The sequence below is a fragment of the Tamandua tetradactyla genome, chromosome 12, assembly GCF_023851605.1.
Source record: "Tamandua tetradactyla isolate mTamTet1 chromosome 12, mTamTet1.pri, whole genome shotgun sequence".
Taxonomy (NCBI): domain Eukaryota; kingdom Metazoa; phylum Chordata; class Mammalia; order Pilosa; family Myrmecophagidae; genus Tamandua; species Tamandua tetradactyla.
The window spans coordinates 100,060,627-100,083,959 of record NC_135338.1 but is presented as its reverse complement, the minus strand read 5'-3'; the positions used below and the strand labels follow the sequence as shown (position 1 = coordinate 100,083,959).

Here is a 23,333-nt window from a genome sequence, read left to right as displayed (position 1 = left end):
GTTTGAGTGTTATGAATATTTATCATTTTAAGAAACATTTTAGTTTCTTAGAGGAAATAGACAAATGTTGACTTACTCTGCATGACTTAAAGGCAGATTTTCCATTTTCTTACAACCAGAGGTGAAATGAGAACTAGGTTTAATTTCTAAAAACAAAAAGCAGCTATTTCAGCTGATTCATGATCTTTTGATAGTTTTATAATGGAAAGATTGACATATATAGCTGGTTTGTTTTGGTTTTGATTTTAACTATTTTGAAGGTTAGATAAGGTGAGATGGGTCAATATTCCTACAGAATTCGTATGAACTCAAATAACTGAAGTCAAAGAATTGAGAAAACTGACTCTTTATATTCAGAGTTTGGAAATATTGAACAACTGTGAAGAAAATAATCTGTTAACATTTGAAATAGTGCTAAAAATAGGCCTAATAAATACACAAGAGAACTTTCAATGCATTTACAGAAAAGGATATTTTGTAATAGTATAGTAATGTGTTGCACAGCAGTTTTAAACTGCGAATGGAATGTGTACAGTAATGTAATATAAACAAAGGCTGTAAAGGTGCAGCCTCAAGACTGGATTCTTGATGACTGAACTATGTCACTCAGCTCTCTGTCAGCATGGGGGTGCTGCGGCCAGACCTCAGGTGAGGTCCTGGGGGCTTCCGGCCGCGGGGATTGGGAGAACACACATCAGGCAGGCCAGCCTTCGGTGATGTCCTGACACAGAGAAACTGAATACAGTGCTAACGTATTCTAACAACTACCCGACCATTTTAAAAGGTACCCAACAGAATCACTCCTGCTGAAAAGTATACTTTCAGTCACATACACGATCTGCCCAAGGAATAAAATGCTCAACGTCTGTGGCATCGTTAATGTCACTGGTGCAGCTATATTAGGAGATAAGAAGTAAATCTGGCAGGATGATATTTATACACTTTTTTATAAAGCACATTATTTTACATAAATGAAATAACAGTCTTTTTCCCCTTGAAATGATTATCTTATGAAAACCTTAAGTGTCATTATGTTTAAGGTATATCTAATTGTGGAAGACGTTTAAAAATCAAATTCTTTTACGTATCTACTTAAAGAATTTTTTCTCAGTAATAGTAATTAGGATATAAAAATTTTTCATCCTAGGTAGTAGTTCATTTTATTTTATTTCACTTATTTTCAAGAGGCAATAAAATGTGTTGGTAGCAGGGGTCTCTTGAAATGGCTAGTGAAAAGGGATAATTTTCTATCTCTGGTACCGGTGACTTTATGGATATAAACCTCAGTTAACTGGAGTAGCTGTGGAACATGTGTTTCTGATTAACTAAAGATTAACTAGCAAATACTCTGCAATAACCATTGTGGTAAATACATATGCCAGTAAGTATGGTGTACCAGAGATAAGTTGATTTTTTTGATGTCTGAGACATTTCCAGTGCCTCAGGTATTTGTCCTGAGCAGCAATGATTAAGACTGAATGTAGCCTTCAGAAGGTACAGGAAGTGGAGAGGCTGACAGTGGGACCTCCCCTGGAATTTTTAAAAAATATCTATTAGCTTTTCATTTTTTTGTCATTAATCTTTTTCTAATAAGAGTTGATATAAGACACCATTTTGGAACAGGGGTGCTAGTTAATTAAGGTTTAACTTTATTTTTTAATTTATGAAAATAAATCAACACAAAGTAAGAATGCCTGGTTGCTCCCTAAAGCAGTTCTAGCTACTGCAGCAAAACTGCTATCCATTCCTTGATCAGGTTTTTGTGTTCTCAGTTTTTCCCCCTATTCTAATTTCAGGAGGTGAGAGAGTAAAGACTGTTCCTATTATTTACTGTTATGTGGGATGACCACTTCACAATTGATCGTTATTAATAATTGCTTCCTCAGAGGTTACCAGGCTCGGGCACTGAGTTTTTCATAAACACTCTGATTTGTTCCCACATCAGTTTGAGGTAAGTACTGTTGTAATGCTCCCATCACAGGTGAAGACATGAGTGTTTTAAAAGATCAAGTGGTGGGAAATGGAGTTCTAATTTTTGTCACCATTCTCAAGCTTTATAATAAGATCCAAAATGATAGTTGGCTAATTTGTATTTACTGTAGAATATAAATATTTCCTATTTTAAGAAAGTGTGATTATTCCAGTATCTACACAAAAAAAACTGAGATTGATTTTGTTTGTATTATTAAAGGGTTCTTTCTTTTAGGACCATGTCAGTATTACCTATAGTTTTAAAGAAAAAAATTGCCTGGGAATAGACAACCTTGTAGGACATTAAGAGAGAGCCATGCCTTCAAAGGCTTCACATCAAATGCAATGTCTTAAAACTTGTTGCTCCAATTCCTTTTCTAATTCCTTTTCCCTCAGACCACTTTTCCTTTCTCCTTCTTTGTTTTAGTCATCCAGATTCAAAACTGGGGAGTTGTCCTTTGAGCTAGACATGATGCATCTTTTATGGGAGGGCTAATGCCATGGCAGCTCCAACCCCTGAGCTACCTAGTTTATTTGCTCTTTTGTATACTCTTCATTTTTCAGACCCCTTTTCCTTTTTCTTCATTGGGAAACCTAAGCAAGATTTTTTTTGTTTTTTGTTTTTATGGAACTCTATTAAAAACTGAAGGAAAATGAAAAGGAAATGAGATGGGAACCAGCAAAAACATTTTTACAAAGGGTTTTCTGCATTTGGATCTTAGCCCCTGTTCCTTCTCTTGCCACTGGGCAATCTTTCTTTCCATTCTGCCTTTCCCCTTCCCTTCCAGAGGCAGAGACTTGGGTAGGAGCAGCAGGTCAGGTGTGCGGTTCTGGTGGCAGATGGGGCTGATGGTTTTCCCTCCTGGGCTGTGTGATGTCCCCATCCTCCCATCCCTGACTCGCCTGTGGGGAGGATGGAGCAGTTCTTCTTTCGCAGGGCACCTCTCTCTCTCTCTTTCTCTCTCTATCTTTCTCTCTCCCTCTCCCCCTCTCCCCCTTCACCCAACTAATCACCTGCCACATACCAAAATTCACTATTGCAGGTGGCCCCTTTATTTCCATCACAATGTCAAGGCTCTAATTGAGGCTGTCATGACTTTACCCAAAACAAATTCTACAAATGACTGTATAATGCTGATTGAGCTTTTGTGCTTCAGTTCTTACGTGATAAATAAAATAAGATTTTGGTTTAACACTTGGATGGCTTTCTCCCTCTACCCAAGCCTCAGGCTAAGTGGCCTCATGTGCAGGTGGACAACCCATCCAAACCTAGTCTTCCGTTTTCCTCCCTTACCTCCAATAACCTTTACCATTCCTTGTCAGCCATTCCTTCTCATGACTACACCATATACCTTGTGGAATTGCTCTACCCCTGAAACAGTAAATCCAGACAACCCACTTTCTGACCATAACCTCTGATGTTTCTTCCAGCTCTCCCTACATTCCAGTTATATTTGTCATTGACGTCAAGTGCTAGTCCCTGGACCTTTGTTCTTTCTGTCAGCTCTCTTCATTCCTTCTCTACTCAGTTAGGCGCCACCTTTGCTCTGTAGTCGCTTTGACCATTTCACCAATAACCCTTAACACATTACCTGAAGCAATCCATTTGTCTGCCTTCTTCAACTTCTGGGTTGCTGAATCCAGGTATTTAAAAGCATTTAACTGTGCAGACAAGAGCCACGGTAATGTCATGGTCTGTATCCTCCGCCCGTGCTGCCAAGTGAGAGTGTTTGCACAGTCATTCTGTACCGTTCTCCACAGTGGCTGTGCAAATAATCCACTTCCTCACCCTTAGCTGGTGAGAGAAATTCCAATCTACCACCAAGACCTATTTACATACCTGTACATGCACCTAAGCTTCCCTCACTTACAAAGGAAGGGGTGTGGGTGTCCGAAAGTTCCTTAATGTCACACCCCTCCAGATGCCAGTTACTCCTTCACAGTTAAGTGACTGGCTGTTTCTTTTACCTCCTTGGCTTACTCCTTGCCTTCTTACTTAGCAAGTATGGTTTCTGTTTCAGCCGCTCCTCTGAACCTGCTCCCACCTGAGTCAAAAACACCATACTTTTAAATCCTTGGACACTTCTCAGACTTTGCATGTCCTGTTTGTGGCATTCAGTAGTACTGCCCTCTTTCCTCCTGAAGCACCATCCCTTGACTGCTGTTACAATGGCACTCCTGCCACTGGCCATTGTCCTTTTTTTAGAAAAGAAAACAAAACAACTTTTTAAAAAATAATTTTGAACTTACAGGACATTTGCAGAATAATCCAAACCCTATACAGACAAATTAAACATACCCCCAACCTCCCAAATACCCAGATCTTTCAATTTTCACATTTTGCTCCCTTTGCTGTATCAGTCTGTCAATCATCTGTCTCTTTCTATGTCTGTCTATCTTGCTGTCTGTCTATGTATCTGTTTTCTGAACTTTGGAGAGCAGGTTGCACACTTCATACTCCTGAACACATAATACTTCCATGTACATTTCCTGTGAACAAGGATATTCACTTAAATAATAACCTTAAGTGCAGTCATCACGTTCTAGAAATTTAACATTCATATAAAGCTTACATTTTCAATTCCATTTTTTATGACCCAGTAATGTCCATTTGAACCTTTTCTCCTCCATTCTTCGGTTCCATCCAGTATCAGGTACTGCAATTTTCATTAACTCTTTAGTTTTTCTTTTTTTTTTTTTAATTGTGGAAATACATATCCCATCCCAACCTCTCCCAAACACACCATTCAGTGTTATTAATTACATTTATAATGTTGCAGTTCCCTCATTACCATCTATTACTGGAATTTTATGTTCACCCCAAACTGAAACTCCTGCACTCATTTTGTACTGAATCCCCATTGCCCCTGTCCCTCAGCCCAGTCACCTGTGCTCTAATTTCTGTTGCTGTTTTGAGAGCTGGAGCCATTATTTATGACTTTTTAAGTGTTTTTTATTGTGTGTGAAATATATATATATATATATACACACACACATACATATGTATATATATATATACACAATTTTTAGTTTTGTATGCTGTATGGTGGGGGTCACATTTTATTCTTTTTCCATGTGACTATCCCATTATTGCAGCAGTACTTGTTTTGTTTTGTTTTGTTTTTTTTGGGGGGGGTAGTGCATCGGCCGAGAATCGAACCTGGGTCTCCCGCATCCCAGGCAAGAATTCTACCACCGAACTACCTTTGCACCCCACTATATATACAATAATTTTTAAGTACATTTTAACAAGTAGTTATAAAACAGACTTCAAAGTTTGGCATGGGTTACAGTTTGTCCACAATTTCAGGTTTTTCCTTCTAGCTACTCCAAGACACTGGAGTCTAAATAGAAATATCAGTATGATTTAGCAGACTCACTTGTTAAATCCTATCTTCTCTGATACAGCTCTTCCTTCTCTTTTGGGCCTTCTCCCAATCTTCAGGGATATTTGAGTTTTGCCCATTCTAACAACTCATGTTTGAAAAGGGGTGTCAACAATATAGGATAGGGGGATGGACCTGGTTGATGCTCTGGGAGAGTCTGGCATCTCTGGGTTTTAGGATTTATCTGGCCTAGGAACCATCTGAAGGTTTTAGTTTCTCGAAAATAAACTTAAACTGTGTTAAACTTTTGTGGAATCTCAGATAGAGCCTTGGGTGTTCTTTAGGGTTAACAAGAATGACGTTGGTTGGGGTTTAACATACTGTGGCAATTAGCAATATCTAGCTGAAGCTTGCATAAGAGTAGCCTCCAGAATAGCCTCTCAACTCCATTTGAACTCTCCTAGTCACTGATAACCTTATTACAATTCTTTCCCCCCTTTTGTTACGGAAGGCATTGTCAATCTCATGGTGCCAGGGCCAGGCTCATCCCTGGGAGTCATGTCCCATGTTGTCAGGGGAGACTCACCCCTGAATGTCATGTCCCATGCATCAGGGAGGGTAATGATTTTCCTTGCAGAGTTGGGCTTAGAGGCCGCATTTGAGTAATGAAGAGGTTTCTTGGAAGCAATTCTTAGACATAAGTATCCTTAGCTTCTCTGCTACAAAAATAAGTTTTGTAAGGGTAAGTCTCAAAATCAAGGGCTTGGCCTATTTTCTTGGGAGTCCCTAATGTTTGAGAGTACCAGGGGGCGGTTTCCAGGTCGGAGAGTTTAGCACCATATTTTTCTCCAGTCCCTCAAGGGACTCTACCAAAACTTTTTAATTATCAGCCCACTACAGTCTGAAATGTATCCAGGTATTACATTAAGCTATACAGAATTACAAGGCCTCGTTCCTGTTTTGGGTTCCCTGTGTTTGGGTTGTTTAAATGAGCTATCCAGGCAGGCTGATTTAGGTTGTGTGTTATAGAAGATTTAGGTTTTAGACACAGTAACTCTCTCTTGCCTTTGGTCTAATATAGTAGGTGAAACTCTAGAATGCATACACTTATCATCCTTTGCCCTGTATTCTGATACACCTTAGTCCCAACCAAATCGGCTTCGCTTTTATCTCGTTTTAGCTCTTAAAGCCTGACCTCTTTTTTGGTTATTTCGGTTGTATGTAGCAGTGCTCACTTTCAGAGTTGCAAAACTTCACCTCTTAGTCTTAGGTGTTACAGAGGTGCCCAAAGTTCTAGGGAAATAGTAGCTTATACACATATAGCACAGCATTTCAGAATCTAGAATTATACATAACTCCAGACTAAGTGTGACTGTTATAAGAGCTTACAATCTAGGCTCCAGTTTTCTAAAAGAGACCATACCATATTTGTTCTTTTGTTTCTGGCTTATTTTGCACAATACAGTGTCCCCAAGGTTTATTCACTTCATTGCATGCCTCATGACTTGACTCTTTTTTGTAGCCTCACAACATTCCATCATGGGCATACGTCACAGTTCACCATTCTACTTCTCAGTCATTGTGCCCCTTGGCTCCCTTCATCTATTAGGCATCATGGATAATGTCAAAAATAAACTTAGTAGTTTTACAATTATCTGCATTCTCAATTTTAGACAATTTTCATTGGCCCAGAGAGACAAAGAAGTGATAAACACAGCTTCACTAAATATAAAATCTTAACCTCCCCTTATCACTTGTCCCTCACCCCAATTATTTACCCCTCATATTGCTATGGTACAGTTGATGTCTTCCTGTTAACTATAGGTCATCGGTTTTAACTATAGGTCATTGGCCATTGTCTTTTGGCAGCTTCTCTTCTGCCTTCTCTTGGGATTCTATCCTAGGCCCTCCTGCTCTGCACCTCTCCGAGCCTCTCTCTTATCCACTTCTATGGCTTCATAAATACCGTCTATTAGATAAATCCCAAGTATTTTGAGAGAAGAGCTCCAGAAACTGAACTGGCCCAGAGCTGGAGCTTCAGTTACATATATTCAATCACCCACCCACCCTCAATATTTCTACTGGTGTGTCCCATAGATATCTCAAACTCATTATATCCAAAACTGAACTCATCTCAGACTCCCACTTCTGGCCATTGCCCAAGCTCTGATCATTAGGGTTCTTGAATATGCTTGAATTCTCCAACCCCACTGCCATTACTCTGGCTCAGGCCACCGTCTCTCATGAGGTAGCACACATCTGCACCTCCAGTTTTTCCTCTGTTGGCCACACTGCAGCCAGTGATCTTTCTAAAATATGTGTGGCCCATACCAGTCCCTTCAGACCCTGCAGTGACGCGCTATCTTGCCTCTGCCACGTCTCCAGAGTCATCTCTCGTCTCGACACCTCATAGTGTATTTCCACTCTTTTATATTATGGGATCTTCAGGTACGTGCTCCGTGAATGTATAGAATGTATGCAACGGCTAGGCCAGCACGCGGCTCTGCATCCACGTGTGGGTCATAAGGTGCAGCAAGGGGCTCTGCACCTGCTGGTTGTCTCCAAGTATGATACCTGGGCCTCTCTGTGCACTCGGTGCTGCTTACTCCAATCTTGTGGAATAGCACAGGCGAAAGGACTGCCTTTTTTTACCCGATGAAGAAGGAGACCAGAGGTGCCACAACTAGCCCCTCTCTTCCTCCTCCTGGGCCTTTTTCCAGACTGGGCGCTTCTACTGGTACTGGAGGGAGACCAGACTCGTCCGCCCGCCGGAAGGTGGCGCCCTCGGACCGAGCGGGTGGGACGGCGCAGGCGCAGAGGGTCCTTCCGGCGCCGGCCGCCCTTCCTCGGGCTTCCTCAGGTGGGGATGCTGCACTTCCGCGGCGCGCTGAGGCGGCCCGGTATTTGTACCGCCGTTCGCCTCTTTTTTGGCGTGGAGATGCCTAAGAAAGCTGGTGCGACGAACAAGGCTAGTGACAAATCCTGTGGCCGCGACAGGGTGGGCCGTAAGGATGGCTACTCGTTCAGGAGCGAGAAGGAAGCAGCCTGGGCCACGCGGGGTCTGGGGAGCGCGGGGCCCGCCCACAGTTTGTCGCCAGGTCCGCGCCCAAGACCCCCAGACCCGCGGCGCGCTGCTTCTGCCGGCCTCGCGGGCGGCGCCGCCAGCACCCGGCGGCCCAGGGCGGGCCCGGGCGTCGGATCAAGTCCTGCAGCGAAGTCCGGGCTCCCGGCGGGCAGCACCCGAGGCCTCTCGTCTGCGTTTGCGGGCCTGCCCGGCCTCATCTCACACTCAGCCGGCCGCCCCTTGTCCCGCACGGCCCCACAGCCCGTGCGTCCCGGGAACCCTGTTCTGCACGCGCCTCCTTACCTTCACTAACCAGTGTCCCTTGTCGGGAAAACGCCACTCCCTCCTTCCCTTCCACCAGGTTTGCAGAGCAAACTCCACACATTGCTGAGACTCGGCTGCCTCCTGCAGGCGGCTGCCGCGGTGTCCGGGGCTGGCCTCCTGCAGGCGGCTGCCGCGGTGTCCGGGGCTGGCCTCAGCGGGCGGCTGTCGCGGTGTCCGGGGCTGACCTCCGCGGGCGGCTGTCGCGGTGTCCGGAGCTGACCTCCGCGGGCGGCTGTCGCGGTGTCCGGGGCTGACCTCCGCTGGCGGCTGCCGCGGTGTCCGGGGCTGGCCTCCTGCAGGCGGCTGCCGCGGTGTCCGGGGCTGACCTCCGCGGGCGGCTGTCGCGGTGTCCGGGGCTGACCTCCGCGGGCGGCTGCCGTGGTGTCCGGGGCTGACCTCCGCGGGCGGCTGTCGCGGTGTCCGGGGCTGGCCTCCGCGGGCGGCTGTCGCGGTGTCCGGGGCTGACCGCCGCGGGCGGCTGTCGCGGTGTCCGGGGCTGGCCTCCTGCAGGCGGCTGTCGTGGTGTCCGGGGCTGACCTCCGCGGGCGGCTGTCGCGGTGTCCGGGGCTGACCTCCGCGGGCGGCTGTCGCGGTCTCCGGGGCTGGCCTCCTGCAGGCGGCTGCCGCGGTGTCCGGGGCTGACCTCCGCGGGCGGCTGTCGCGGTGTCCGGGGCTGACCTCCGCGGGCGGCTGTCGCGGTGTCCGGGGCTGGCCTCCTGCAGGCGGCTGCCGCGGTGTCCGGGGCTGACCTCCGCGGGCGGCTGTCGCGGTGTCCGGGGCTGGCCTCCTGCAGGCGGCTGTCGCGGTGTCCGGGGCTGACCTCCGCGGGCGGCTGCCGCGGTGTCCGGGGCTGACCTCCGCGGGCGGCTGTCGCGGTGTCCGGGGCTGACCTCCGCGGGCGGCTGTCGCGGTGTCCGGGGCTGGCCTCCGCGGGCGGCTGTCGCGGTGTCCGGGGCTGACCTCCGCTGGCGGCTGCCGCGGTGTCCGGGGCTGGCCTCCTGCAGGCGGCTGTCGCGGTGTCCGGGGCTGGCTTCCGCGGGCGGCTGTCGCGGTGTCCGGGGCTGACCTCCGCGGGCGTCTGTCGCGGTGTCCGGGGCTGACCTCCGCTGGCGGCTGCCGCGGTGTCCGGGGCTGGCCTCCTGCAGGCGGCTGCTGCGGTGTCCGGGGCTGACCTCCGCGGGCGGCTGTCGCGGTGTCCGGGGCTGACCTCCGCGGGCGGCTGTCGCGGTCTCCGGGGCTGGCCTCCTGCAGGCGGCTGCCGCGGTGTCCGGGGCTGACCTCCGCGGGCGGCTGCCGCGGTGTCCGGGGCTGACCTCCGCGGGCGGCTGTCGCGGTGTCCGGGGCTGGCCTCCTGCAGGCGGCTGCCGCGGTGTCCGGGGCTGACCTCCGCGGGCGGCTGTCGCGGTGTCCGGGGCTGGCCTCCTGCAGGCGGCTGTCGCGGTGTCCGGGGCTGACCTCCGCGGGCGGCTGCCGCGGTGTCCGGGGCTGACCTCCGCGGGCGGCTGTCGCGGTGTCCGGGGCTGGCCTCCTGCAGGCGGCTGTCGCGGTGTCCGGGGCTGACCTCCGCGGGCGGCTGTCGCGGTGTCCGGGGCTGACCTCCGCGGGCGGCTGTCGCGGTGTCCGGGGCTGGCCTCCGCGGGCGGCTGTCGCGGTGTCCGGGGCTGACCTCCGCGGGCGGCTGTCGCGGTGTCCGGGGCTGGCCTCCTGCAGGCGGCTGTCGCGGTGTCCGGGGCTGGCCTCCGCGGGCGGCTGTCGCGGTGTCCGGAGCTGACCTCCGCGGGCGGCTGCCGCGGTATCCGGGGCTGGCCTCCGCGGGCGGCTGTCGCAGTGTCCGGGGCTGGCCTCCTGCAGGCGGCTGTCGTGGTGTCCGGGGCTGACCTCCGCGGGCGGCTGTCACGGTGTCCGGGGCTGACCTCCGCGGGCGGCTGTCGCGGTGTCCGGGGCTGGCCTCCTGCAGGCGGCTGTCGCGGTGTCCGGGGCTGACCTCCGCGGGCGGCTGTCGCGGTGTCCGGGGCTGACCTCCGCTGGCGGCTGCCGCGGTGTCCGGGGCTGGCCTCCTGCAGGCGGCTGCTGCGGTGTCCGGGGCTGACCTCCGCGGGCGGCTGCCGCGGTGTCCGGGGCTGACCTCCGCGGGCGGCTGTCGCGGTGTCCGGGGCTGGCCTCCTGCAGGCGGCTGCCGCGGTGTCCGGGGCTGACCTCCGCTGGCGGCTGCCGCGGTGTCCGGGGCTGACCTCCTGCAGGCGGCTGTCGCGGTGTCCGGGGCTGACCTCTGCGGGCGGCTGCCGCGGTGTCCGGGGCTGACCTCCGCTGGCGGCTGCCGCGGTGTCCGGGGCTGACCTCCTGCAGGCGGCTGTCGCGGTGTCCGGGGCTGACCTCCGCGGGCGGCTGCCACGGTGTCCGGGGCTGACCTCCGCGGGCGGCTGTCGCGGTGTCCGGGGCTGGCCTCCGCGGGCGGCTGTCGCGGTGTCCGGGGCTGACCTCCGCGGGCGGCTGTCGCGGTGTCCGGGGCTGACCTCCGCGGGCGGCTGTCGCGGTGTCCGGGGCTGACCTCCGCGGGCGGCTGCCGCGGTGTCCAAGGTGTTCCTTCCTTCCCCACCAAAACGCATAGGCTTCCAGCCTTAGTTGTTCACAGAACAGCACTTAGAGTTCCTGCCGCATGGAGTACAAAGATGAATAATAATCGTCCCTGCTTCTGAGGAGTTGGGCTGTGAGATCCAGAACTGAGGTGTGGGCTCCAACGTCAGGTCTTCCAAGGCAGGAAAAGGCACTTGGGAATAGATGGGAAGGCTCCATGTGGAGTCGACTGGAGCTTTGAGGGAAAGCGTTCTGGGTTGCCCGAAATCCCTGGACAGGACTGATTGGGCTAGTTTGTCTTGGTTAGAGGTGAAGGGGAAGAAATAGAAAGATCAAATTAAATATATGGGGAGATATTTTTGTAACCCATAAGATTGTGGTGTGGCTGTTGTCATTTTAGGTTAAAAGCCAGCGTAAGGAACCAGAGAGACCACCTCCTCGCTCTGGTCCTGTGGCGGTTGACCCTAAAGGCTGTGTCACCATAGCCATCCATGCCAAACCCGGCTCCAAGCAGAATGCTGTAACAGGTACTTCTGGACATGGGGTGGGACTCTTGTGGGCATGGGCGTCCCCACCACCCTCCCTTTGCCTTGGTGGGCCAGAAGCCTGTGCCATGACCCTCAGGTATTTTCCACAGCTGCAGTTAATTCTAGATCTTAATGTAAAGGTGTGAATCCAGTGTCTGAAGACGAATAGGCTATATTTAAAACATGCCAGAAAACTATGAAAAAACATTAAATAGTTTCCTTTTTTAAAATACAGTATTTTAGAAAGGACATACATAGAAATGTATTGTAGCCTGGGTAGTTCTTAGTTTGTCATATTCCAAATTGGAGACATTGGCCAGAGGGGGAATGAAAAACAGGAAGGTGTCTTGGTCTAGTTTAACAGTTACTGGTCTAAGGAAGGAAGGGGAGAAAATGAAACCTGAGACTCCCCCTTCCCCGCCCCCAATCATCAATTCCTATGTTAACTTATTTTAAACCAAAACAATACAAAAGATTTCTGGATCCGGGCTTTTCATCTGTCAAAAGAGAGTTGGCTAAGAGGTTTTTCAAGCTATTTCCAGGAGCCCTAGAGGTGCTGCAGGAATCTCTGTGCTGGGCAAAGGGGAGGCCAGGCACGCAGACTTGTGTTTGTATTTGTTTCAAAGAATTCGGGGATTGAAGTAAAACTGGGAAAAAAGAAAGATTCAGAGAAAATGAAAACCATTGATCTGGATTATCGTGAAGGTTTTCTCACCTCTGAAATTCTGTATCCTACTTTATTTAATTTTTTAATACTCTGAAAACAAGATCTCAGAATTGGGCTCCTAGGCCTGGTTGGTGCTGATGACCATATTAACTTGGCTCTGTTGACCAAATTGTCCTCGCCAGTCATTTTCTAAGTAGTTGCTGTGTATACTCCAAAGGTAGGATACCGTATTTCATCAAATCTAAAATTCCATCAACTATGAAAGTACTTGAATATATACAAATATTTTATATAGCACTAAGTAAGAAAAATCCTACTACCAATTAAACACTTTTCTATAGATGACAAGACTCATCTTGTGATTTCAAACATGTTAAAATTGAAAAATTGTGCATCGTAGAGTCAGTGACGTGGTCTTTGGCAGGAAAGGGAGAGGGTTGTTCTCCTGGCTCATGCTTGTGGATTGTGTGGCCATGTCGTGGGCAGAATGTGGAAGTGCCTGAGTAACCCTAGGCATTGCAGGTTTGCTCGCTTGGAAACGACTTGAGTAAATACCTGTCTCTCTCATAACGGTGGAGGACTACAAGCAGGTTGCTTTTTATAAGGGTGTATAATGGGGTATCAGGACCACTCTTAAAAAGCATTGCTCTTTGTTCCTGGACTCCAAAGCATGGGTTCAAATATTCTCTGATTCATATCATCATTTTCTAGACATGTGATGTTGAACAAATTCCTTCCCTATACCAGTTTCCACACTTGTAAAATGAATCTGATATTAATAACTTCTTCTTAGTTATAAGGATTAAACAAGTTAGTATTTGTAAAGCCCTTAAAACATTTTTGTATGTCTTTAAAATTAACCTGTAGTAAGTGCTATATAAATGTAAATTAAATGAGCCTCAGTAAAATTTTAAAATATTAAAGATATTTTTAAATACTTAAAGATATTTCATCAGTCTATCCCGGCGCTGTCCTGATGATGAAACCCTGAGGTGGCACGTCCAGAGCTGCCTTGCTCACGCTCCCTCAGTGACATTGCTGGGACTAGGGCCCCACTCTGTCCCCCTGCCTGGGCTCTTCCTGGCAGGCCAAGGGCAGTTTCCAGGACACTGCCCAGGACCATGTGGGCCCATCTTTTTTTTTTTTTTTTTTTATCAATTAAAAAAAGAAAAAAAAGAAATTAACACAACATTTAGAAATCATTCCATTCTACATATGCAATCAGTAATTCTTAATATCATCACAAAGATGTATGATCATCATTTCTTAGTACATTTGCATCGATGTAGGAAAAGAACTAGCAAAACAACAGAAAAAGATAGAATGTTAATATAGAGAAAAAATAAAAATAATAATAAAAAATAAAATATATATATATATAAAAGGAAAAAAAAAACAAAAGACAAACAAACAAAAAAAACTATAGCTCAGATGCAGCTTCATTCAGTGTTTTAACATAATTACATTACAATTAGGTATTATTGTGCTGTCCATTTTTGAGTTTTTGTATCTAGTCCTGTTGCCCAGTCTGTATCCCTTCAGCTCCAATTACCCATTATCTTACCCTGTTTCTAACTCCTGCTGGTCTCTGTTACCAATGACATATTCCAAGTTTATTCTCGAATGTCGGTTCACATCAGTGGGACCATACAGTATTTGTCCTTTAGTTTTTGGCTAGACTCACTCAGCATAATGTTCTCTAGGTCCATCCATGTTATTACATACTTCATAAGTTTATTCTGTCTTAGAGCTGCATAATATTCCATCGTATGTATATACCACAGTTTGTTTAGCCACTCGTCTGTTGATGGACGATCATCAAATTTTGGCTGTTTCCATCTCGTTGCCCTTAAGTCCTTTGAGTAGATACCTAGCAATGGTATTGCTGGGTCGTATGGCAGTTCTATATTCAGTTTTTTGAGGAACCGTTAAACTGCCTTCCACAGTGGTTGCACCATTTGACATTCCCACCAACAGTGGATAAGTGTGCCTCTTTCTCCGCATCCTTTCCAGCACTTGTCATTTTCTGTTTTGTTGATAATGGCCATTCTGGTGGGTGTGAGATGATATCTCATTGTGGTTTTGATTTGCATTTCTCTAATGGCCAGGGACATTGAGCATCTCTTCATGTGCCTTTTGGCCATTTGTATTTCCTCTTCTGAGAGGTGTCTGTTCAAGTCTTCTCCCATTTTGTAATTGGGTTGGCTGTCTTTTTGTTGTTGAGTTGGACAATCTCTTTATAAATTCTGGATACTAGACCTTTATCTGATATGTCATTTCCAAATATTGTCTCCCATTGTGTAGGCTGTCTTTCTACTTTCTTGATGAAGTTCTTTGATGCACAAAAGTGTTTAATTTTGAGGAGCTCCCATTTATTTATTTCCTTCTTCAGTGCTCTTGCTTTAGGTTTAAGGTCCATAAAACCGCCTCCAATTGTAAGTTTCATAAGCTATCTCCCTACATTTTCCTCTAACTGTTTTATGGTCTTAGACCTAATGTTTAGATCTTTGATCCATTTTGACTTAACTTTTGTATAGGGTGTGAGATACGGGTCTTCTTTCATTCTTTTGCATGTGGATATCCAGTTCTCTAGGCACCATTTATTGAAGAGACTGTTCTGTCCCAGCTGAGTTGGCTTGACTGCCTTATCGAAGATCAAATGTCCATAGATGAGAGGGTCTATATCTGAGCACTCTATTCGATTCCATTGGTCGATATATCTATCTTTATGCCAATCCCATGCTGTTTTGACCACTGTGGCTTCATAATATGCCTTAAAGTCCAGAAGCGTGAGACCTCCAGCTTCGTTTTTTTTCCTCAAGATACTTTTAGCAATTCGGGGCACCCTGCCCTTCCAGATAAATTTGCTTATTGGTTTTTCTATTTCTGAAAAATAAGTTGTTGGGATTTTGATTGGTATTGCATTGAATCTGTAAATCAATTTAGGTAGGATTGGCATCTTAACTATATTTAGTCTTCCAATCCATGAACACGGTATGCCCTTCCATCTATTTAGGTCTTCTGTGATTTCTTTTAACAGTTTTTTGTAGTTTTCTTTGTATAGGTTTTTTGTCTCTTTAGTTAAATTTATTCCTAGGTATTTTATTCTTTTAGTTGCAATTGTACATGGAATTCATTTCTTGATTTCCCCCTCAGCTTGTTCATTGCTTGTGTATAGAAATGCTACAGATTTTTGAATGTTGATCTTGTAACCTGCTACTTTGCTGTACTCATTTATTAGCTCTAGTAGTTTTGTTGTGGATTTTTCCGGGTTTTCGACGGATAGTATCATATCGTCTGCAAACAGTGATAGTTTTACTTCTTCCTTTCCAATTTTGATGCCTTGTATTTCTTTTTCTTGTCTAATTGCTCTGGCTAGAACCTCCAACACGATGTTGAATAATAGTGGTGATAATGGACATCCTTGTCTTGTTCCTGATCTTAGGGGGAAAGTTTTCAATTTTTCCCCATTGAGGATGATATTAGCTGTGTGTTTTTCATATAGTCCCTCTATCATTTTAAGGAAGTTCCCTTGTATTCCTATCCTTTGAAGTGTTTTCAACAGGAAAGGATGTTGAATCTTGTCAAATTCCTTCTCTGCATCAACTGAGATGATCATGTGATTTTTCTGCTTTGATTTGTTGATATGGTGTATTACATTAATTGATTTTCTTATGTTGAACCATCCTTGCATACCTGGGATGAATCCTGCTTGGTCATGATGTATAATTCTTTTAATGTATTGTTGGATTCGGTTTGCTAGAATTTTGTTGAGGATTTTGCATCTATATTCGTTAGAGAGATTGGTCTGTAGTTTTCTTTTTTTGTAATATCTTTGCCTGGTTTTGGTGTGAGGGTGATATTGGCTTCATAGAATGAATTAGGTAGCTTTCCCTCCACTTTGATTTTTTTGAAGAGTTTGAGGAGAGTTGGTACTAATTCTTTCTGGAATGTTTGGTAGAATTCACATGTGAAGCCATCTGGTCCTGGACTTTTCTTTTTAGGAAGCTTTTGAATGACTGATTCAATTTCTTTACTTGTGATTGGTTTGTTGAGGTCATCTATGTCTTCTTGAGTCAAAGTTGGTTGTTCATGTCTTTCCAGGAACCCATCCATTTCATCTAAATTGTTGTATTTATTAGCGTAAAATTGTTCATAGTATCCTGTTATTACCTCCTTTATTTCTGTGAGGTCAGTAGTTATGTCTCCTCTTCCATCTCTGATCTTATTTATTTGCATCCTCTCTCTTCTTCTTTTTGTCGATCTCGCTAAGGGCCCATCAATCTTATTGATTTTCTCTATTGTTTTCATGTTTTCATTTCATTTATTTCTGCTCTAATCTTTGTTATTTCTTTCCTTTTGCTTGCTTTGGGGTTAGTTTGCTGTTCTTTCTCCAGTTCTTCCAAGTGGACAGTTAATTCCTGAATTTTTGCCTTTTCTTCTTTTCTGATATAGGCATTTAGGGCAATAAATTTCCCTGTTAGCACTGCCTTTGCTGCGTCCCATAGGTTTTGATATGTTGTGTTTTCATTTTCATTCGCCTCGAGGTATTTACTAATTTCTCTTGCAATTTCTTCCTTGACCCACTCGTTGTTTAAGAGTGTGTTGTTGAGCCTCCACGTATTTGTGAATTTTCTGGCACTCCGCCTATTATTGATTTCCAACTTCATTCCTTTATGATCCAAGAAAGTGTTGTGTATGATTTCAATCTTTTTAAATTTGTTAAGACTTGCTTTGTGACCCAGCATATGGTCTATCTTTGAGAATGATCCATGAGCACTTGAGAAAAAGGTATATCCTGTTGTTGTGGGATGTAATGTCCTATAAATGTCTGTTAAGTCTAGCTCATTTATTGTAGTATTCAGATTCTCTACTTCTTTATTGCTCCTGTGTTTAGATGTTCTGTCCATTGATGAGAGTGGTGAATTGAAGTCTCCAGCTATTATGGTATATGTGTCTATTTCCCTTTTCAGTGTTTGCAGTGTATTCCTCACGTATTTTGGGGCATTCTGGTTCGGTGCATAAATATTTATGATTGTTATGTCTTCTTGTTGAATTGTTCCTTTTATTAGTATATAGTGTCCTTCTTTATCTCTTTTAACTGTTTTACATTTGAAGTCTAATTTGTTGGATATTAGTATAGCTACTCCTGCTCTTTTCTGGTTGTTATTTGCATGAAATATCTTTTCCCAACCTTTCACTTTCAACCTATGTTTATCTTTGGGTCTAAGATGTGTTTCCTGTAGACAGCATATCGAAGGATCCTGTTTTTTAATCCATTCTGCCAGTCTATGTCTTTTGATTGGGGAATTCAGTCCATTAACATTTAGTGTTATTACTGTTTGGATGATATTTTCCTCTACCATTTTGCCTTTTGTATTATATATATCATATCTGATTTTCCTTCTTTCTACACTCTTCTCCATACCTCTCTCTTCTGTCTTTTCGTATCTGACTCTAGTGCTCCCTTTAGTATTTCTTGCAGAGTTGGTCTCTTGGTCACAAATTCTCTCAGTGACTTTTTGTCTGAAAATGTTTTAATTTCTCCCTCATTTTTGAAGGATAATTTTGCTGGGTATAGGAGTCTTGGTTGGCAGTTTTTCTCTTTTAGTAATTTAAATATATCATCCCACTGTCTTCTAGCTTCCATGGTTTCTGCTGAGAAATCTACACATAGTCTTATTGGGTTTCCCTTGTATGTGATGGATTGTTTTTCTCTTGCTGCTTTCAAGATCTTCTCTTTCTCTTTGACCTCTGACGTTCTAACTAGTAAGTGTCTTGGAGAACGCCTATTTGGGTCTATTCTCTTTGGGGTGTGCTGCACTTCTTGGATCTGTAATTTTAGATCTTTCATAAGAGTTGGGAAATTTTCAGTGATAATTTCTTCCATTAGTTTTTCTCCTCCTTTTCCCTTCTCTTCTCCTTCTGGGACACCCACAACACGTATATTTGTGCGGTTCATATTGTCCTTGAGTTCCCTGATCCCCTGTACAAATTTTTCCATTCTTTTCCGTATAGGTTCTGTTTCTTTTTGGAATTCAGATGTTCCATCCTCCAGTTCACTAATTCTAGCTTCTGTCTCTTTAAATCTACCATTGTAGGTATCCATTGTTTTTTCCATCTTTTCTACTTTGTCCTTCACTCCCATAAGTTCTGCGATTTGTTTTTTCAGATTTTCTATTTCTTCTTTTTGTTCAGCCCATGTCTTCTTCATGTCCTCCCTCAATTTATTGATTTGGTTTTTGAAGAGGTTTTCCATTTCTGTTCGTATATTCAGCATTAGTTGTCTCAGCTCCTGTATCTCATTTGAACTATTGGTTTGTTCCTTTGACTGGGCCATATCTTCAGTTTTCCGAGCGTGATCCGTTATTTTCTTTTGGCGTCTGGGCATTTAACCAGATATCCCTGGGTGTGGGACCCAGCAGGGTGAAAGATTTTTCTGTGAAATCTCTGGGTTCTGTTTTTCTTATCCTGCCCAGTAGGTGGCACTCGTTGCGCTCGTCTGTCTGCGGGTCCCACCAGTAAAAGATGCTGTGGCTCCTTTAACTTTGGAAAACTCTCACTGTGGGGGGGGGTCGCCAGCCAAAGCGGCTTGGGGTAGTGCTGATCCGAATCTCCCAGCCAGCCCGGGAATCCGCGCGTGGGGAGGGTCGCCGGCCTCCGCGGCTTGCGGGAGTGCTGGTCCAAATATCCCAGCCGGCCCGAGACGCCAAGCGTAGTGGGGGGGGCGCTGGCTGCCGCGGCTTGTGGGAGTGCCTATCCAACGTTCCCAGCCAGACCGGGAAGCCACGTGTGTGGAAGGGACCCTGATCGCCGGTCTCCGCAGCTTGGGGGACCTCCGATCCAATTCTCCCAGCCGGTTCGGGGCCCGCACGTGGGGGGGGGGTGCGCCAGCCGCCGCAGCTTGAGGAGATCGCCTGTCCAATTCTCCCAGCTGGCCTGGGAAGGAGGGAGGGAGGGACTCCGGCCGCCAGCCGCCCCGGCCCGGGGAAGCGCGCGCCCCTTGGTGATCTCACTGCAGTGGATTCTCCCTGCCGGTTCAGCCGTTCCAAAGTGGGGTACGCTGTCTTTTTGGTCTCTGTTGTGGCTCCGGGAGGTGTTCTGTACCGTTTCTATTTCTTTAGTAGCTGTTCTGGAGGAGGAACTAAGACCTGCGCGTCTTACTAAGCCGCCATCTTCTCCGGAAGTCTCCATGTGGGCCCATCTTGATCAGAGGGTAGGATAAAGGGGGTTTTCTTTTCTAGGTATTTTTTTGTAGTGATAAAGACATATTTATCATGTTTATGTTCAACATGTAATTAATCATCCATTTACTCAGTTAACAGTTATTTACTGAAAACCTAGTGAGTACCAGGAAAACACAAATTCTTTAACAAAATATCCTCACTTCATCAAGGAAAAAAAAAACTCTTTAAAGCTAAATTTCGCATTTCCATTCCAGATTTGACACCTGAAGCTGTAAATGTAGCTATCGCAGCACCTCCCTCAGAAGGAGAGGCTAACGCAGAGCTCTGCCGATACCTTTCCAAGGTCTTAGAACTCAGGAAGAGTGATGTGGTTTTGGATAAGGTACGTCTCTCTGTTTTAAAAGTATCTTTTATTATTACACACCAATCATTATTTGTAAAATAATGATTTTTTTCTTTTTCAAATAAGTGAAATACCAGTTTCCCTCCCATATTCATGTAATCAGTCTTCATTCAGACCATCCAAACCCTGTATTTACATTCATTCCTTCATTACCACCATGTCTGGCACTTTCTTCCTCCTGAATGCATTCCTGCATCCTGCTCTGCCAGGCACTCTTGCTCGCCTTTTCCATCAAGCCTTTCCCCTACTAAAAAGCTTGTCACCTCCATTAGCCGCCCGGTGCCAGCCCCGCCTTGCCCTTGCTCACCAGCAGTTGCTCACTCGGAAGGTGGAAGGTCCATGTGATGTTAACACCAGGGGTGTGTATCAGGGTCACCTGACATTGGTTTCTAAACTAGATGTTTAAAACAGAATCTGCAGGATTGGGTCCTAGGCATGTTTACATATTTTAAAGCTTCACTTGTTTTCAGTGCTAGAGAGCGCCATCTGATTTCCAGCTGGCATTCAGAGCCATTGATTATTAGGCTCCACTTAATTCATTTGATGTGGCAAGGTCACTCCTCATTTTCTGCCAGTACTTGTACGCTAATGGTTGCCTGGAAGTTGCTCCCCACTTTTTGCCTGTATAAACTCTACCCATCTATCTTAGTCCTTGCTCACATTTTACCTTCTTTAAAGTATCTGTTTCAAAATAAATCCTTTTTAAAGTTGTCTTAAGTGGTTGTGAATCATAGCACTTGGATGTGTGTTTGGTTTTTGTTTGGAAATTTCAGAAGTGGGCAAGGGAAGGTGATTACAAAGCCATCAGGACAGCTTCAGCCCACCTGTGACAGCCTCTCAGCATGGGTGTGGCTGCGCACAGCATATCTCTGCTATTTCTGATAGCATTAGAAGGTTCAGAATGTGTTATCCTGACACTCTTTCCTTTTGGTCCAGGGTGGTAAATCTCGTGAGAAGGTGGTGAAGCTTTTGGTCTCCACAACTCCAGAAGAGATCTTAGAGAAATTAAAAAAGCAAGCTGAAGACAAATAGAAGCCAGAAATGAAAAATACATCCTTGAGAAACTTTTTTACTGCTACCAATGAAGAGGCTGTTATATAGGAAACATATTTAAGTACAGGGGGGAAATACATTATATATACATTTATTATGTATATATATATAATAAATACATATATATATGCATTTATTAAGAACAAAACTAAAAATTTTAAAAGTATTATACATTAATTACAGGGTTTAAAATTCCTGACCCAAAACAGTGTGGAGCACGTAACTATGATTTCATGGCACTACAGAATTACAGAGCTGGAAAGGAAATTCAAGATGACCTCACTTTACCCATTTCATTTTATGATGGAGATTCTAGTATCCAGAGGTTGAGAGACTTAAGGTTACACAATGCAAGATGATGACTAGAACCCAGATCCTTTAATTCCTTGTTGAATGTAGTTTATCCTGAGTGTAAATTAAAATATTTCTATTTGTGCTTTACTTGTTTAGAACAAACATTTCTGGAATTCTGACAGTTTACAAGTAACAGGAGAATATCTGCCACTGTATTGTAGTCTTAACTTATATTTTAAAATGCTTATCTAAATGCAAAAATGTTTTCTACACCTTTTTAAACAATTATATTGAGGGTGCACGGGTAGTTCACTGGTAGAATTCTAGCCTGCCATGTGGGAGACCAGGGTTAAATTTCTAGCCTATGCACTCCAAAAAAAAAAAAAAAAAAATTCAACAGATGGTGCTGCAATAATGGGATATCCCCATGGGAATGAGTAAAATGTGACCCCACTGCACATATACCAAAAAAACTATTGAGCCTTTTTATGAAAAACTAAATAAAAATAATCCAGACTTATAATTTATTGATGTTAATTATAATTTCAAGAAGTCAATGAATATTTTTCTCCTCAGAACATTGATGGTAGCTGTGCTCATCAAATTTAGTAGTTTGTGTGAATTTCCAAAGATCCTTAAAAGAAGAAAGAGTATCAAACCTATTTTCAGTAGTTGTAAAAGCCTTTCAAAAATCACATCTATAGTAAAGCTTCAAAACCTACTAATGAATATCTTTTAATATTCAGTGCAAATTATAATAACATAGTGTATTAGTTTGTTAAGCTGGAGGAATGCAATATACCCAAAGTGGAACAGTTTTTTAAAAAGGAATTTAATAAGCTGTAAGTTTACAGTTCTGAGGCCATGAGAATGCCAAATTAAGGCACCAACAAGAGGTTACCTTCACTCAAGAAAGGCCGATGTCCCCAGGACAGCTGTCAACTGGAAAGGTGCAGGGCACTGCCTGCTAGCTTCTCTCCCAGCCTCTCTTTTCATAATGCTTCCCTGGGGTCACTTTCCTTCTGAATCTCCAAAGGTCTCTGCTGTGTGGGCTCTATCAGCTCTGAAACTGTTCTCCAGGTGTTTGCATCTGCTCTCCTTTCTCCACAATGCTCCCCCTTTTACAGGACTCCAGTAAAACTAATCAAGACCCATGTATAATGGGTGGAGTCACGTATCCATCTAATCAAAAGGCCACACACACAATCGGGGGTGTCACATCTCTGTGGAGATAATTTAATAAAGTTTCCACCCTACATATTGAATCAAGATTAAAAGAAACAGCTGCCCACCCACAATTAAAACATGGTTTTTCTGGGGTACATAACGGTTTCAAACCGGCACACATAGTAAGGTAAATAACTTGATTTCCTTGTGTTAACCAGAAGAGCTGATTTACAGCTGTGTGCTTTGTCTAGTAAGTACATGAGAGAATGTGTTAATAGAAAAATCTTTAGAAATCTACAAAAAGCCCCAATAATAAAAATTATTGCTGGTAAGCACTGGAAACCACACATCTGACACCGCTCTCTTGTCAGTATGAACTGAGAGCGAGAAGAATGAGGCGGCTTGTAATGGTCATGACCACAGTGCATGGCTACGGCAGAGCCCGGGCTAACGCCCAGTTACCTGGTCTTGTAAACCTTTCTGCCTCCCGGCAGGTGTATTTATGATCTTAGCGAGAACTTTTCCCACTCTTTCAACACTGTTCCAGGATGTGCACTCTGAAAGCATTCACTTGTGATTTTTTGTAATGTGGATCACTGTTTGTTAGTATACTTTCCTTGACAAGAAACAGAAACCCGACGCCATGTGACAATAAAGGGATACATACCTGGAAAACCTAGAAGCAAGGTGCACTTACGCATTTGTTAGACTTGGCAGCTCAGGGATATAGAGGATCACTTTTTTTCCTTCCCCTGGCTCATAGCTCTCTGCTTCAT

General features: G+C 45.1%; 1 protein-coding gene across 1 annotated transcript; it reads left to right on the top strand.

The window, feature by feature from the left end:
* The first annotated feature begins 8,121 nt into the window (after positions 1–8,121).
* C12H15orf40 (chromosome 12 C15orf40 homolog) lies at positions 8,122–21,913 on the top strand. The gene is made up of 4 exons (XM_077124325.1): positions 8,122–8,265; positions 11,660–11,786; positions 19,895–20,022; positions 20,980–21,913. The coding sequence occupies exons 1-4, from the start codon at positions 8,164–8,166 to the stop codon at positions 21,073–21,075; spliced, it is 453 nt and encodes a 150-aa protein (XP_076980440.1). The 5' UTR covers positions 8,122–8,163; the 3' UTR covers positions 21,076–21,913.
* The last annotated feature ends 1,420 nt before the right edge of the window (positions 21,914–23,333 follow it).